Source organism: Staurois parvus, unplaced genomic scaffold (assembly GCF_062004578.1).
Source record: "Staurois parvus isolate SC_StPar_1 unplaced genomic scaffold, SC_StPar_1.0 ptg001621l, whole genome shotgun sequence".
NCBI lineage: Eukaryota > Metazoa > Chordata > Amphibia > Anura > Ranidae > Staurois > Staurois parvus.
Genome location: NW_028319417.1, coordinates 644,481 through 662,799, shown reverse-complemented (window position 1 = coordinate 662,799; position 18,319 = coordinate 644,481). Strand labels below are relative to the sequence as shown.

The following is an 18,319-nucleotide window of genomic DNA, read 5'->3' as shown; positions in this document are numbered from 1 at the left end:
TCAATACTGACAAAGTTTATGCAACAGAGACTGCTCCTGTTTCACAGCCCACTAGCCATTCATTACACACTCATAAAGGAACAGCTACACGTGCACCACCTTACAGGAGGGCCCCAATGAAAACCAGCCAGCTCTGACATTTAGGCACCAAGTACTTTGCAATCATCTTCGCTGGTACCCTTGTTCAGGAACACATATGCCCACCCATGCGTAGTGTGCACATGAGGACCAGTATTTCTTGGTTAGTTGATGCCAATACTTTTAATCCTGTTTGCACCAGTTATAATTTGGTTTAACATTACTACAGTTTGCTATCTTGTTGGCTGCTATCTTTTGGGTTAGTGTCCATTTATCTAGTACAGCATCTCCAGACCCGTTTAATTGCTTGTTTATTGATTCATGTATTGTTTAATGCATTACCTTAATACTTCCATTTAATCTACCACCAGCTACTTGTGGCCTATTTTCTTTGTACCATTTTAGTATACTACCTGTATAGTATACTAACACTTCATTTACAGAGGTGTAAGCAGTAACCAGGTGTCAATAGGGACTGAGCAGCTTTTAGAGTTGCTGCAGAACAGAGAACCCTTCATCATCCAGCAGCTCCTGTAAGGGTAATGCACTACAAATACACCAAACAAAATGTATTTATAATTATGGAAACATAAAACTAAATACAATATTTTCAACAGACTTTATTCTTAAAAGACAAGCAAAATGCTATGGATTAAAGTGTATTACAAGCAAAGTAATTCTGTATTTTTTGATTATATGTATTATTGCCATCATACAAAAAGTTTATTGTCCTTTATTTCTAAGCAAGCCTATTTTTGTATTGCGGTCACTTTTGAACAGAATTATGTAACATTTCGGGAAAAAAATACAGCTAAGAAGTCCAGTACTTGATGCCATTATAGCAAAAACCTTCACAGCCACCATGTCTTTCCCTTTAGTGCTCAGATAGGCCGGGATCATGGCAATCCACACACTGCAGAACACCAGCATGCTGAAGGTGATGTACTTGGCCTCATTAAAACTGTCCGGTAATGTCCTGGCTAAAAAAGCTATAATGAAGCTCACAGCTGCCAGAAGCCCCATATATCCCAGGACAGAGTAGAAGCCGATAACTGAACCCTCATTACACTGAATGATGATCTTTCCCTGATAAGAGTGAGTGTCCTGATCCTGGAAGGGAGGAGAAATAGACAACCAAGTGACACAGATTATGACTTGAACCAGTGAGCAGACACACATTATAGAACTGGGAAATCTGGCTCCAATCCATTTTCTCCAGGAACTCCCAGGTTTGGTGGCTTTAAAAGCAATACACACCATGATACTTTTGGCAAGTAGAGAAGAAACAGCAACTGAGAAGGTGACACCAAAAGAGGTTACACGCAGCATGCAGGTCACATCTACTGGACGTCCGAGGAACAAGAAGACACAGAGGAAGCTCAGCATGATGGAGACCAGGAGAAGATAGCTCAGGTTCCGGTTATTAGCTTTAACAATGGGGGTGTCCTGGTAATGTACAAATATGCCCAATATTATACCAGTCAGAAGACAGCAGAGGATGGAGACAGCTGAGAATACTGCAACAATTGTATCCTCAGTGTAGGAGAGAAATTCCACTGATTTTGGAACACACCGATCCTTCTTCTCATTTGGCCATTCTTCATCAGGACATTTCATGCAGTTTTCACTGTCTGCAGGCAGATCAATACAAATACAATGATCCTCTTTGTCAATATTTTTAAAGAGAACCTGTCACCACACCTCACTTTTTATTTTGAAACTTTAATTTGTACATGAGTAGTACGTGATATAATCTACTTTCACTCTGCAACATGTGGTACTCTCTCTGGGGGCCAATGAGGTCTGAGTTTTCCTCCTCTCCAGCACCAATGCCTGGAGGTGAACCCTTTCTCAACTGGGCCCCCTTTCAGGCTCCTGCTCTTCAGCCTTCTCTCTCCATCTTCCACCTGAACTCTCCTGCTGCTGAACAGGCTCTGTCACATTTAAGGGCTGCCCTTGCCCTATGCCAAGCCTTCTGCTTAGGGATTGGCCAGAGTCCCTTAAATGTGCAGGCCAGCCCAGTGCTTCTATAATTTTCTCCAAAATTCCAGAGCAGGGGAGGTATCAGGGAACTGGCCTGCAGAGCCTTTCAGTCCTGACCTAAATTTAACCTTGCTAACTACTACACCCAGGCAGCTACTCGGCCCTCCAGACTAAATAAATTAACTTTAGCTCCCCCTATCTACCTAGGAGGGTGGTACACTATTCTTTACATGTAAGTGTAATACTGCCCATTTATCATTATCAAAGTTTCAATAAATGCTACACCAAGAGTGGTGAACGCTCTCCCTTTTTTTTTTTTTTTCTATTATCTGTGTTTATTGGAGACACCCAAGAGATTGCCACCTGCTGAACACATTGCAGATTTACTTTAGACATGTCATGCCCACCTATTTCGGAGATGATGCAGAGGCTGAGGTGGCAAGGTTTGGACAGTGTTTGGATGTAGGGCTGAAAGGAGAGTTCAGAGTCCAGTTTTACAGCTAACACTCTGGCATGTGGGGACATACTGATAGATGTGTCATTAGTCTCAACAGATAAGTCAGGGGCACCTAGTGGAGGAAATATTATGAACTCAGTTTTGATAGATTGATGTAGCACCCCTTATGACCCCCAGAAGCATGGTGGTACCCCCAGAGACAGGGGTGGGTTGACAATTCATAAGCAATAGTAGGTAGTGAACAGCTGGGCACCAGTCACTTTAAGATGCAAGACAAAAAAGGAGTTCATTGCTCACACTCAACACTCCAGGGAGAGAAAGGGTAAGGGCACAGAACACCCAAAAAAAAAGCAGACTCCACAAAACAAAGGAACATAGTACTCACAGTTTTCACGGAGAACCTTCAAGCTGACCTGGCATTGTGTGATAGTGGCTCCTGACTGTAAGGTACTTGAAAATCAGCACCCTGGATAGAAGACACTATAGTCCAATGAGGTCCAAGCTCCACAGCCAAGCTTCCCAGCTTTTCAAGACATCAGTAGGTCCTCCATGGCTACTCAGTCCACAGGCTCATTAGGCTAGGCCCCAAATCCTGGCCTCTGTCCACATGTCACATGGTCACCACCTTAGGCAACAGGCCTAGGAGGTTTTAGCAGAGCAAGCATACACCTTCCCCAGGCAAGAAGCCCAAGGGAGAACAGGCTGACCTCCCAAAGTCACTCCCTGAATATTTACATCTTCTTCCAGTAAGTATCAGTGGCAAGGAAACTCCTACTGGTTGGGCAGGATGAGACAAATATTCACAACTCTGGTTACAGCAACTCTCATGCTATTATCATAGGCAGCAGTGCTACGTACTGGAAACAGAAAGACACATACAGTAACCAGAACCTAGGAGAAACCTAAAGAATCTGAACTATAAATTCAGACAAGCTAACTGCAGCGCAGCCCAGCTAAACTTAGATAGACACTTCTGCTTAGGGCAAGGTGGCTACATTGAGTTGTTAGTTAGTAAATTATTGATGAGTTAGGATACTGATGGGATGAGCTGAGGGGTAGAATGTTAGATTTGGGTCTCGTCTGCATAGAAATGGTATTAGAAGCTGTGGGAGGATATCAACTGACCTAGGGAGGAGATGTAGTTTGAAAATAAGAGAGAACCAATAACAGAACTTTGGGGGACCCTGACAGAAAAAGGTAGAAGAGAGGACAAGGTAGAGTTGTGACATTAAAGGTGCAGTGAGATGGGTAAGAGGAGAACCAACGAAGAGTACAGTGACAGAGACCAAGAGATTGGAGTATTTTTTCTTTTTAAAGAAGGGATGGTCATCTGTGTCAAAGGCTGAAAAGAGGTCCAAGAGTTAGAGTGCAAAATAGTTACTGTTATGGATTTTGAGGGGAGTGCCCCCTTCCTGAACTATACCATACGACATGCCCTCAACATGGATTGCTTTGGGGGAGGGTGATTTCCTCCCAAAGCACCTTATCCCCATATTGATAAAGACAATGGCCTCTTCCACACAACACTGGCCAGTGGTTGAGGGGATGGGGGGGTGACTTGTCAGAATGAATATACAAAACAAATTCCAAAGAAACAAATCGAATCCCCAAAATGTACAAGACCCACACAACGAATAAGAAGAAATAAAATAGTAACTAAATAAATGCATCCAAAACTAAACTAAAATTTTCTGGTGTGCACATGTCTAACCTTAAATCATGTCATTCATTGTCAGTTATTGTTAAGAACATTGTTCACTGTCATAGTTCACCTCAATCATGATGAACAATGCCTGCCGACTCAAAAAACAAGTCTATCCAATGACATGTCCATTCCAGATGAATTGGGATACCCCACTCTTTATTAACATTTAGCTGATGGGCCCCGGGTAATCAGGAGTCATTATGAGTAATCAGGAGCCACCATAAGTCATCAGGAGCCATCAGGAGTCATCAGGGGCAAACGTGTCAGCATGTTGGAGTGTTTTGGGTTTTTTCAGTGGGCCACCAGCTCTAGAGCTAGCTCTCACCCCAGCTCTAGACAGCTAATGAAAAGGGAAAAGTCCTGGAAGTCGCACATCTCTGCAAAACCCCATTAGAAAGTGTATGACAGCTTCTGCCTGGGCTCCAACCAGGCCACACCCTCAACCAGGCATGGCCTGGTTGGAGCCCAGTCTGAGGCTATCATACACCTTCTTATCAAGTTTTGCAGAGATGTGCGACTTTTAGCACTTCTCTCTTTTCCATCAAATGATTAAATATGAATTTATGATAGGGCCTTTTGTTTTGTTTTTTCTTTTGAATAAAGGACTTTCTAAATGTTTACTTTCTTTTAATTCTTTGTTCACTTTTTTTGTGCATGAGTTAACCTTACTCATTTGGGGGCCCCAGATTCTAATAAGTCTCTCACAACTGAACCTCACATCAACTAGGCCAGGGATATGGGGAAGAGGCCCTTGTTCTCATCAATATGGGAACATGATGCTTTGTCAGAAGTGTCCGTCCTGGAAAGATACCCTCCCCATGTTGAGAACATGTGGTCTGGTAGGGTTTAGGAGGGGAACCTGCACACTCATCCATTCCCCTTCACTAGCCAGCCAGGTTGCATGCATGAATAAGAGTCTGGTATGCAATTTGGGGGAATCTCCTGGTTTTCTTTCTTGTTTCTTTAGGTGGGGTATCACCTAAAGTTTCATCCCAGACAAGAAGGGTTTCATAAAGATTTTGTTTTTGTGGGGTCCTCCAAAAAATTGACACCAGAATACTACAGTTGTGGCCAAAATTATTCAACCCCCAATGCTGTAAAGGGGTTTAGGGACTATAGTGTACATTTGGAATTGTATTCAGAATCAAATCCTACAAGGACGTTGTAACTACCCAAATGCAACTAAAATGACATCAATTGTTTATGTAATACAGTAGTAAATGGTTCTTATGTGGTTTCTTCATTGCCACAATTATTCAACCCCTTAAAGACTACCACTCTGAAGAACAGAGGTTCATACAGGTGCTTTCCATCAGGTATTGAAAACACCTGTGGATGTCACCGAGCAGCAATCAAGCATAATAAGCACCAATTAGGCAGCTTTAAAATGACTGTGATACTCAGCTCCTTCTAGACATTTACTGGTGTGGTTACAAACATGGTGAAGGCAAGAGAATGGTCCAGGAAGACAAGAGAAGAGGTGATTTCTCTTCACAGGAAGGGCAATGGCTATAAGAAGATTGCAAAGATGTTAAACATACCAAGAGACACCTTAGGAAGCATCATTCGCAAATTCAAGGCAAAGGGCACTGTTGAAACGCTACCTGGTCGTGGCAGAAAGAAGATGCTGACTTCGACTGCTGTGCGCTACCTGAAGCGTAGAGTGGAGAGAAGTCCCCGTGTGACTGCTGAGGAACTGAGAAAAGATTTGTCAGATGTGGGTACAGAAGTTTCAGCCCAGACAATAAGACGCACACTGCGTAATGAAGGCCTCCGTGCCAGAACTCCCAGGCGTACCCCCTTGCTGTCTCCAAAGAATAAGAAGAGTCGACTGCAGTATGCCAAAAGCCATGTGGACAAACCACAAAAGTTGTGGGATAGTGTTCTGTGGACTGATGAAACAAAATTAGAACTGTTTGGGCCCATGGATCAACGCTATGTTTGGAGGAGGAAGAACAAGGCCTATGATGAAAAGAACACCTTGCCTACTGTGAAGCATGGTGGAGGGTCAATCATGCTTTGGGGCTGTTTTGCTTCTGCAGGTACAGGGAAGCTTCAGCGTGTGCAAGGTACCATGAATTCTCTTCAGTACCAGGAGATATTGGATGGAAACGTGATGCAGTCCGTCACACACCTGAGGCTTGGGAGACGTTGGACCTTTCAACAGGACAATGATCCCAAGCATACCTCCAAGTCCACTAGAGCATGGTTGCAGAGGAAAGGCTGGAACATTTTGGAGTGGCCATCGCAGTCACCAGACTTAAATCCGATTGAGAACCTCTGGTGGGACTTAAAGAAAGCAGTTGCAGTGCGCAAGCCTAAGAATGTGACTGAACTGGAGGCCTTTGCCCATGAAGAATGGGCGAAGATACCCGTAGATCGCTGCAAGACACTTGTGTCAAGCTATGCTTCACGTTTAAAAGCTGTTATAACTGTAAAAGGATGCTGTACTAAGTACTAAGATTGAATGTCACTTGGGGGTTGAATAAAACTGATAATGCTGTGAGCACAGAAAAGACATTTGTGGTTATTTCATTATAACTGTTATGTTATATTTGTCTGACCTACAAGTGCCTCTTTAATGTAAATGTAAGCAAGATGACTGAATGATCAAAAGCAATGTCAAACTGGCCAAAACACTCAATTTCAGTGGGGGTTGAATAATTTTGGCCACAACTGTATGTAGGATGAGGATCTGGTATAGATTTTAGGGGGAATCCCATGTTTTTTTAAAAAAACAAAATTGCTGCTAACAACACATCTGTATCTTTAATAAGAAGGTGGTATAAATCTTAAGGGGGAACATCACCAAAAAAGCATGGTGTATCCAAAACCCATATTGGAGCATTCAATCTGACTGGCAAGGAAAGAGGGGGCAGCAAGTATTTGCCTTGCCCCCAACCCAAACTACACTGGACCACATGCCATCAACACAGGGAGCATACCTTACCAGAAAGATTGCCTGGCAAATCACTTTGTCCTCAAGTTGACGAGGATACAAGCCTCTTCCCCACCTCCCTGGCATGATGGGCGTGGGGCTCTGTGGGCGGGGGGCTTAATGGAATCTGGAGGCCCCATTTAAGATAAGGGCACCCTCAGACACCTGCCCCTTCATCTGCATGAATGAGGTGTACATACAGTATGTAAACAAACACCCAGACACATTTGAAAAATGATTTATTTAAAAACAAACCTCCCACTTCACAAATCCATTGCAACCATGATGTCCGGCAATGTGGATCCATTTTCAATCATGTTGAAAGCTGACCCATCTAAATGTAAAGGCTGATGTCATTGACCAAATATGGCCATATCCATTATTATTCATTTATGTCAACCAGCTTCTCTGCCCATTTGTTTACTTTCAGATGTGGGCTAGGAATCTTCTGTTGAGAGATGAATGGGGCCAGGGATACTGTATTGGTGCTAGAAACTAGGAACCCTGAAAGGGAAGCTGTGACATTTGGCAGCAGTAGTAATACCACAGCTAAATATGCTTTCCTGCTGCAGCAGAGGTTTGGCTAGACATGCAGGGGAGCATCCTATTTTGTTTTCTGAACACTGAACAGGCAGAATATGGAACAAATCTTACTTCTTGCTTATATACTGTCCAGCAAATGTATTATATTGTCTCCGAAAAAATACACTCTAATGATTACTTCAAAATAAAAAAACTGATTTGTTTCTCTCTATCTTACATTGTGGCCTTACTAAGCGGCATACATGCAGCCCAGCCACTGTACAATATCTATGGCTATTGTCTCTGAAATAACAAGCTCTAGTTTTTTTTTTCAGGATAAAATCTACCTCATCTGACCTTTTTATATTGTGACCTTAACAAGCTGCGTATATACTGTCCAACCACTGAACAATATTTGTTCCTTTTCTTTCTCATAATGCATTCTAATTTTTATCACAAGATAAAACCTGCCTGGCTTCTTTTTGTTTGCTGCCTATTCAAATGGTGTGTGTGTGTTGTTGTCAGGCTCCACCCAGCGGGATCTCTAGTGGTCCACAGAACGGGGTTCCCCGGGACGCGGAGTCTAAGTACCAGTCTGCCTTTTCACCAGGGCCCCTGATGGTGGGGATGGACTTGGTGCAAGACTGAAACCAGGTCGCGACCCCTGGGTGCACCCAACTATGGTAGAGGGGTCCCGCTGAGGGTATATGCAAGGGATGAGCCTGCTGTGAAGGGGTTGACAGGTCCATATCCGAGCGGGATGGATGGAACACCGCCAGGAGTGAGCGTGGTCAGACTAGCCGGGTCGGTAACAGTGGGGACATGCACGGTACAAAAGCCGTAGACAAAGAGTAGTCAGGTCACACGCCGGGTTCAGTAACAGGAGGTCCAAATAACAATAACAACAGGCAGAGGAATGGTCAGGGACGAGCCGGGGGTCAGAGCAGGAGAAGGTCAGCATGGATCAGAACAGGCAGGGTCGGCAACAAGGAACACACTACAGGAACACAGGTAACAGGAACTAGACCTTGCGGCAATGAGAACATTGCCTGGCCAGTTTAAATACCGTCATTGGTGCCAGGCGCGCACCCGCGTTCTCGAGTGCGCATGCGCGGCCGCGATTGCCACCACGGACGCTCAGGTCCTAATGCCCGCATACTGATGTGCCTGGGCGATCCGCGCATGTGCAGATTTGCATGCCGCGGCGGAGCCCGAGGTCCCTGACAGTTGTTCTGCTAGCTCTAATAATTATTTCAAAATAAAAAACTGCATTGTTTCTCTCTCTCTTACATTGTGGCCTTACTAAGTTGCATACATACAGCCCAGCCACTGTACAATATCTTTGGCTATTGTCTCTGAAATAACAAGCTCTAGTTTTTGTTTTCAGGATAAAATCTACCTCATCTGACCTTTTTATATTTTGACCTTAACAAGCGTATATACTGTCCAATCACTGAACAATATTTGTTCCTTTTCTTTCTCATAATGCATTCTAATTTTTATCACAAGATAAAGCCTGCCTTGCTTCTTTCTGTTTGCTGCCTATTCAAGTGCGGTGTGTATATATGTGTGTGTGTGTGTGTGTGTATGTCTGTGTGTGCATTGTTCTGCTAGCTCTAATGATTATTTCAAAATAAAAAAACTGCATTGTTTCTCTCTCTCTCTTACATTGTGGCCTTAATAAGCTGCATACATACAGCCCAGCCACTGTACAATATGTATGGCTATTGTCTCTGAAATAACAAGTGCTAGTTGTTGTTTTCAGAATAAAATCTACCTCATCTGACCTTTCTATATTTTGACCTTAACCTCCCTGGCGGTATGATTATTTCAGATTTTTGGTGCTGAAAGCGGTACCATTATTTTGCATGGAAATTTGGTGTTTTATATTGTAGGCCTGTAATTCTTAGGAATAACTCACTGAAATCTGTCCGAACAAGAGTCTAGAAAACATCCCGGGTAGGATAAAACTTGAAACACGAAATCATAAATTATAATTTAATAAATAATCATAAAAAATAATAATATAATAACTAGAAAATCTACAATTTCTGGGGAAATTGTGTGAAGTGTTCTTGCCTCCACCAGTAGTCTACAACTGGAGTGGGCGGAGTAACTGGGTGGAGTGGCTTGTCACTCTGCTACCTGCTCACACACCTGGGTTCTTATGGCAACTCACTCTACAGCAAGGGCAGAGAAGAGCGGGTAAAAACAAACTGCTTCAACTTGCTCACTTCACTGGCAGTTGCCATCTTAGAATGGTTGTAGTTTTAAAATTATAAATCCTACCCAGACCTACATTTTGATGCATAGTTTGTCTCTGATATATTAAAAATGAAGGCACTGTCGCTGTTTAGAAATTGCCCTTCAAATTTCAGGTGTCTAGAGTGCAGTTTCAATGAATGTCAATGGGCGGCATGGGTTGCTAACAAATGGTCATATTGTGAAAACTATCAGGACTATGGCTTAGCCGTGAACATTTTTAGTGGCAGTGGGGATAGCTGAACGTTTTGATACAAGATTTGTGTAGGTGGGCTTAAAAATGAGGCAGTGATGGCAGTTTAGAAATCATGTCCTGATTTTTCAGCTCCCACTCTAGTTTTGAACATTCTGCCATTCATTCCTATGGGAAAAGTTCACCACAAAAACGGCGATATGTTGTGAACCATTTGGGGAAACGTTCCACAAAGTAATAGCACACCAATCGGGAACAATCTGCACGTTTCTGTATATTACTGTCTATGTAGTGTAAAAACTGTGGGAGGAGTTAGGGTGGTAAATTTGGCTATAAAAAGAATAGGAATATATACACTGCGTTCCAAATTACTATGCAAATTCTATTTAAGTGTCACAAAGATGAAATATTTTGTTTTTCAGTGTAACTCATGGAGGGCATTGTGTGTCAGGGCTCTTTTGATCACTGAAAACAATCTCGGACTCCTGTGATAATTAGATTGGCCGGTGAGCCCAATTTAAGGAAAAACTACTAAAGGACGGCGTTCCACATTATTAAACAGAGCACCATTTTCAAGCAATGTGGGGAAGAAAAAGGATCTCTCTGCTGTGAAATAGTTTGATGTCTTGGATGAGGTATGAAAACATTCGATATTTCATGAAAACTTAAGCGTGATCATCGCACTATGAAGAGATTTGTGGCTGATTCAGAGCACAGACGGGTTGGTGCAGATAAAGGCACATTGAGGAAGATTTCTGCCAGATCCATGCATCGGATCAAGAGAGCAGCTGCTAAAATACCATTACATAGCAGCAAACAGATATTTGAAGCTGCTGGTGCCTCTGGAGTCCCACGGACATCAGGGTGTAGAGTCCTCCAGAGTCCTGCAACTGTGCAGAAACCTTCTATTCGGCCACCACTAACCAATGCTCACAAGCAGAAACGACTGCATTGGGCAGAAAAATACATGAAGACTAATTTTCAAACAGTCCTGTTCACTGATGAGTGCCGTGCAACCTTGGATGGTCCAGATGGATAGAGTAGTGGCTGGTTGGCTGTTCCAACAAGGCTACGACGTCAGCAAGGCGGTGGTGGAGTCATGTTTTGGGCTGGAATCATGGGAACAGAGCTGGTCAGCCCCTTTAGGGTCCCCGAAGGTGTAAAGATGACCTCTGCAAAGTATGTGGAGTTTATGACTGACCACTTTCTTCCCTGGTACAGAAGGAAGAACTATGCTTTCCGTAAAAAAATCATCTTCATGCATGACAATGCACCATCTCATGCTGCAAATAATACCTCTGCATCAATGGCTGTTATAGGGATAAAAGGAGAGAAAGTCATGGTGTGGCCTCCATCCTCCCCTGACCTCAATCCTATTGAGAACCTTTGGAGCATCCTCAAGGAAAAGATCTATGAGGGTGGGAGGAAGTTTACATCCAAACAGCAGCTCTGGGAGGCTATTCTGACATCTTGCAAACAAATTCAAGCAGAAACTGTCCAAAAACTCACAAGTTCAATGGATGCAAAACTTATGAGGCTGCTATCAAATAAGGGGTCCTATGTTACAATGTAACGTGACGGGTTCAAATGTTGTTAAAAGTTTGATTGAAATAGCTTTTGATTTCAGTAAATATGCTGCAAACACAACAATTGACAATTTTCAGTTCTTTACAACCTATAAAGTGTTTTGAAACTTACTGTGCGTAATAATTTGGAACAAAAATCCTGTTATCATTAGGAGGTTTGTTCAATAAAATGTGAATTGTACTCTTATAGTTGATAACATGAGAATTATGCTGACTGTTATTTACATCAATTATTTAGGTAAATGAGAAAAATATAATTTGCATAAAAATTTGGAACACGGTGTATGTGAGATAACAGTAAGTGGTATTTAAGAACACTTAATAATAAATTTAATTAAATAATAAAATCAAACCAAAAACACTGAAATGTGAAATATAGCGCCAAGTTCGCACATCGCTGAGCAAAGTCGCAGAATCGTTTTCAGTGTCTGATGAGGAATTTCCCCCACGAATCATTATCACTCAATTCTGCAAGTGGTTCTAATTTACTATCGCTGTTCTCTAGCCGGTCTAAAACCGCTTTTGACCTAAAAGGACGCTTTTTGGACGCCATGGACATTTCTCAGTTTCCAGGCAGAAAGGGCGGTAAAAATGCAGGCAGGGCGCCGGACAAAGCACTCGGGACAAAATGTATGTGAAATGGTTTGATACAGTAATGTTTTACTATGTGATTTTAGTGAATGTCACTTTTTGTCATTTTCAAATTTCCCCCCGTACGTCCCGACGTCGCAGGGAATGGAACAGATGGCGGCATTGGCCGGATTACATTGCCAGGGACACTGCAGGAGGGACATTGCGGGAGCTCAGGACAAGGTAAGTGATCGAGGGATCCCGGAGCAGCGCCGCATGGTAAGCCCGAGTGTAGGTTGGGGTTACCGCTTGTGGTACTGAAACTTTACCCCGAGCTACACTCAGGAATACCTCCGGAGAGGTTAACAAGCTGCATACATGCTGTCCAACCACTGAACAATATTTGTTCCTTTTCTTTCTCATAATCCATTTAATTTCTATCACAAGAAAAAACCTATCTTGCTTCTTTCTATTTGCTGCCTGTTCACATTGTGTGAGTATATATGTGTGTGTGTGTGTCTGTGTGTATTGTTCTGATGCTAGCTAGTAGAGATGAGCGAAGTATTGAAAAATTCGATTCGACTGATTCGGCGAATTCGTGGACAATATTCGATTCGAGTCGAATATATTCGCTGTGAATTTAACTTAAAAAAGGGTGTTTCTAGGCTTCAGAGAGACTTAATATTAGTGCAGAACACTGTACCTTTAATTTAAATGCCCTTGGAGTCTGCTGGGGAAGAGAAATAATACTGTCAGTCAGTATGACATGCAGATGAGTGCCGTCGATCTTAGAATCACCGCACACTTCACTCATTTGGCCAGTCACGGGGCCAAAACCAGTGTTTGGAGCCACAGTGTGGCGGTGGAGGCAGCAGCAATGGGAGGCCATACAGCAACCTATGACAAAATGGAAACCACCAGCAGTGTGAGGAGATCTGAAAGTGGCACATGGCAGAGTGTGGCGATGGAGACAGCAGCAATGGGAGGCCGTACAGGGACCCATGAGAGACTCTGGACTTGGCAGCAGCATGAGGAGGCGGTACGGGGGCCCATGGCAGATTTGGGGCCTGGCAGCACCTATGGGAGGCCTGTAACCTGCCAGCAACCTATGACAAAATGGAAAACCGCAGGAGTGTGAGGAGACCTCAAAGTGGCACATGGCAGAGTGGGAGCAATGGGAGGCGGTACAGGGACCCAGGTCACAATGTGGGACCAGCAGCAGCGTGACCAGGCGGTACGGGGGCCCATGGCCGATTTGACCTCGTTCATCCCATAGTCCTGCCGACTCACGAATAGCGTGGCCTCCTCAAAGGGCCTGAGCAAGCGCAGGTGTCACGCATGAGCTGACAATGGCTGACATCTAAGTTACACAGGGAGTACCTTTATCCGCTTTTAACATCAGGAAATCTGTGATGGCCTTTCGCTGTTCGTAAAGGCGGTCTAACATATGTAGTGTTGAATTCCACCTTGTTGCAACGTCACAGCATGAGGAGTCGGTACGGGGGCCCATGGCAGATTACGTGCCTGGCAGCAGCAATGGGAGGCCCGTAATCTGCCAGCACCCTATGTCAAAAAATTGAACACACCAGCAGTGTGAGGAGACCTCAAAGTGGCACATGGCAGAGTGGGAGCAATGGGAGGCGGTACAGGGACCCAGGTCACACTGTGGGCTCAGCAGCAGCGTGACCAGGCGGTACGGGGGCCCATGGCCGATTTGGGGCCTGGCGGCACCTATGGGAGGCCTGTAATCTGCCAGCAACCTATGACAAAATGGAAAACCGCAGGAGTGTGAGGAGACCTCAAAGTGGCACATGGCAGAGTGGAAGCAATGGGAGGCCGTACAGGGACCCAGGTCACACTGTGGGCCCAGCAGCAGCGTGACCAGGCGGTACGGGGGCCCATGGCCGATTTGGGGCCTGGCGGCACCTATGGGAGGCCCGTAATCTGCCAGCACCCTATGACAAAATGGAACCCTGGGCTGGGGCAGGCAGAACCGCCGTATCTTTATCACGTTTTTCCCAGGCCACCGAATGGCGACGCTGCATATGCTGACGCAACGCTGTAGTCCCAACATGGGCCCCCTGGCCACGCTTGACTTTCTGGCCACATAGTCGACATACGGCTACGTTTACTTCCTCGGGCGGCTTGACGAAAACTTGCCACACCGCCGAGTAGGAAACTTTGCACCCGCTACTCCTCACTGGCTGACTGCTACTTCCTCCGTGCACACCGGCACCACTACTGGCTGTGGTGGTAGGCTGCAGTGGAGCTGCTGCTCTACTCCGTGGCCGTTTGCCTCCACTGACACTGCTGCGACCCTGCTGCCTCCTGGCAGCAGCAATGGGAGGCCGTACAGGGACCCATGAGAGACTCTGGACTTGGCAGCAGCATGAGGAGGCGGTATATAGGGGCCCATGGCAGATTAGGGGCCTGGCAGCAGCTATGGGAGGCCCGTAATCTGCCAGCACCCTATGTCAAAAAATTCAACACACCAGCAGTGTGAAGAGACCTGAAAGTGGCACATGGCAGAGTGTGGCGATGGAGACAGCAGCAATGGGAGGCCGTACAGGGACCCATGAGAGACTCTGGACTTGGCAGCAGCATGAGGAGGCGGTATATAGGGGCCCATGGCAGATTAGGGGCCTGGCAGCAGCTGTGGGAGGCCCGTAATCTGCCAGCACCCTATGTCAAAAAATTCAACACACCAGCAGTGTGTGAGGAGACCTGAAAGTGGCACATGGCAGAGTGTGGCGATGGAGACAGCAGCAATGGGAGGCCGTACAGGGACCCATGAGAGACTCTGGACTTGGCAGCAGCATGAGGAGGCGGTATATAGGGGCCCATGGCAGATTAGGGGCCTGGCAGCAGCTATGGGAGGCCCGTAATCTGCCAGCACCCTATGTCAAAAAATTCAACACACCAGCAGTGTGAGGAGACCTGAAAGTGGCACATGGCATGAGAGACTGTGGACCTGGCAGCAGCATGAGGAGGCGGTACAGGGGCCCATGGCAGATTAGGGGCCTGGCAGCAGCTATGGGAGGCCCGTAATCTGCCAGCACCCTATGTCAAAAAATTCAACACACCAGCAGTGTGAAGAGACCTGAAAGTGGCACATGGCAGAGTGTGGCGATGGAGACAGCAGCAATGGGAGGCCGTACAGGGACCCATGAGAGACTCTGAACTTGGCAGCAGCATGAGGAGGCGGTATAGGGGCCCATGGCAGATTAGGGGCCTGGCAGCAGCTATGGGAGGCCCGTAATCTGCCAGCACCCTATGTCAAAAAATTCAACACACCAGCAGTGTGAGGAGACCTGAAAGTGGCACATGGCATGAGAGACTGTGGACCTGGCAGCAGCATGAGGAGGCGGTACAGGGACCCATGGCAGATTAGGGGCCTGGCAGCAGCTATGGGAGGCCCGTAATCTGCCAGCACCCTATGTCAAAAAATTCAACACACCAGCAGTGTGAAGAGACCTGAAAGTGGCACATGGCAGAGTGTGGCGATGGAGACAGCAGCAATGGGAGGCCGTACAGGGACCCATGAGAGACTCTGGACTTGGCAGCAGCATGAGGAGGCGGTATATAGGGGCCCATGGCAGATTAGGGGCCTGGCAGCAGCTATGGGAGGCCCGTAATCTGCCAGCACCCTATGTCAAAAAATTCAACACACCAGCAGTGTGAAGAGACCTGAAAGTGGCACATGGCAGAGTGTGGCGATGGAGACAGCAGCAATGGGAGGCCGTACAGGGACCCATGAGAGACTCTGGACTTGGCAGCAGCATGAGGAGGCGGTATATAGGGGCCCATGGCAGATTAGGGGCCTGGCAGCAGCTATGGGAGGCCCGTAATCTGCCAGCACCCTATGTCAAAAAATTCAACACAACAGCAGTGTGTGAGGAGACCTGAAAGTGGCACATGGCAGAGTGTGGCGATGGAGACAGCAGCAATGGGAGGCCGTACAGGGACCCATGACAGACTCTGGACTTGGCAGCAGCATGAGGAGGCGGTATATAGGGGCCCATGGCAGATTAGGGGCCTGGCAGCAGCTATGGGAGGCCCGTAATCTGCCAGCACCCTATGTCAAAAAATTCAACACACCAGCAGTGTGAGGAGACCTGAAAGTGGCACATGGCATGAGAGACTGTGGACCTGGCAGCAGCATGAGGAGGCGGTACAGGGGCCCATGGCAGATTAGGGGCCTGGCAGCAGTTATGGGAGGCCCGTAATCTGCCAGCACCCTATGACAAAAAATGGAACACACCAGCAGTGTGTGAGGAGACCTGAAAGTGGCACATGTTTGTGGCTTGATTCATGGCGGATTTAGTCAGTTGTGTCAGGAACTGGTGGTTTGAAATCCAGACTAATCCACGCCTGATTCATTTTCACAAACGTGAGTCTCTCCACACTTTGGGTGGACAGTCGTGTCCTCCGCGGAGTTACAATACCTCCTGCCGCACTAAACACGCGCTCCGATGCCACGCTACTGGCCGGGCATGACAGCCTTTCAAGGGAAAATTCAGCTAGTTGGGGCCAAAGGTCAAGTTTCGTTGCCCAGTAGTCAAGGGGATTGTCTACCTCGGTTGGCAGGGTGCTGTCCAAGTAGGCCCAAGCCTGTTGTTTGAGCTCCTGCTCCAGGTCCACCTGATGCTGCTGCTGCGGCTGGTTAGTAGTTTCCTCACTGCGCTGGTGAAGAAAGCTACTCATCATCGACTGCAGACTGAGGCAGCCGCTGCTGGTGGAGCTGCCACTGCTCCTACCACCCCACACCTCCCCTGCTGCCATGGCAGCGGAACGCGAGCGCATAGGGCCCACAGTGTCTGAGGATGGACGTTGGCGCACAAAGGCAGAGACCAACTGACTACATAGGTGGTTTTTATAGTACGTAATTTTGGCCTCCCTCTCAGCAGGTGTGAAAAAGGCCACCATTTTGGAACGATAGCGAGGGTCCAACAAGGTGGACAGCCAAAAGTCATCCCTCTGTCTGATGGTTATTATTCGGCTGTTGCTACGCAAGCAACCGAGCATGCTATGGGCCATTTGCGCCAAGGAATGCGAGGGACTCCCTGCCTCCATCTCCACAGCATACTGCCACGGTGCGTCTGGGTCCTCTGTCTCCTCCTCCTCCTCCTCTACCAGATGCTCCTGCTCCTCCACTCCTGTCCGCTGAGTGGAAAAACCACCCATTTCACTCAATAATTCCTGAGCACAAATGCCCTCCTCTACCTCCTCCTCTTCTTCCTGTCCTGCCCCCACAGGGGTCATGTGGCGTTGAGATCTGTGCGCCACGTCTACCGCACCCTGACCAGCCATTGTTAACAGCATTTGTTCAAGGACGTGCAACAAAGGAATGACGTCGTTCATCCCATAGTCCTGCCGACTCACGAATAGCGTGGCCTCCTCAAAGGGCCTGAGCAAGCGGCAGGTGTCACGCATGAGCTGCCAATGGCTGACATCGAAGTTACACAGGGGAGTACCTTTATCCGCTTGTAACATCAGGAAATCGGTGATGGCCTTTCGCTGCTCGTAAAGGCGGTCTAACATGTGTAGGGTTGAATTCCACCTTGTTGCAACGTCGCAGATCAGGCGATGATGTGGAATTCCGTTCTGCCGCTGCAGCTCAAGGAGGGTGTGCTTTGCGGTGTAGGAATGGCTGAAATGCATGCAAAGTTTACGTGACATTTTAAGGATGTCTTGCAGTGGGATGGTGGATTTTAGGAACCGCTTGACAACCAGATTGAACACGTGAGCCATGCATGGCGCATGGCACAACCTTCCTTGACGCAGAGCAGACACCATGTTCTTTCCGTTGTCGGTCAACATGGTTCCGATTTTCAGTTTGCGCGGAGACAGCCATCTGTCGATTTCTCTGTTCATTACACTCAGAAGTTCCTCCCCTGTGTGACTACGTTCGCCAAGGCATACCAGGTGCAGCACAGCGTGACACCGTTGCGCCCTGCACATGTGATATGCCGGTCGGGTAATGGGACTTGGCACGGGGGTGGCGGCTGAGGACACGGCGGAAGAA

General features: G+C 46.6%; 1 protein-coding gene across 1 annotated transcript in view; it reads right to left on the bottom strand.

Moving 5' to 3' along the window:
- Positions 1 to 702: 702 nt before the first annotated feature.
- Positions 703 to 18,319, bottom strand: part of LOC149435046 (vomeronasal type-2 receptor 26-like) — a 102,167-nt gene continuing 84,550 nt past the window's right edge. The window contains exon 5 of the mRNA XM_089663070.1: positions 703 to 1,709. Coding sequence (XP_089519196.1) covers positions 802 to 1,709 — 908 coding nt within the window. The 3' untranslated portion in view covers positions 703 to 801. The remainder of the gene's footprint in view (positions 1,710 to 18,319) is intronic.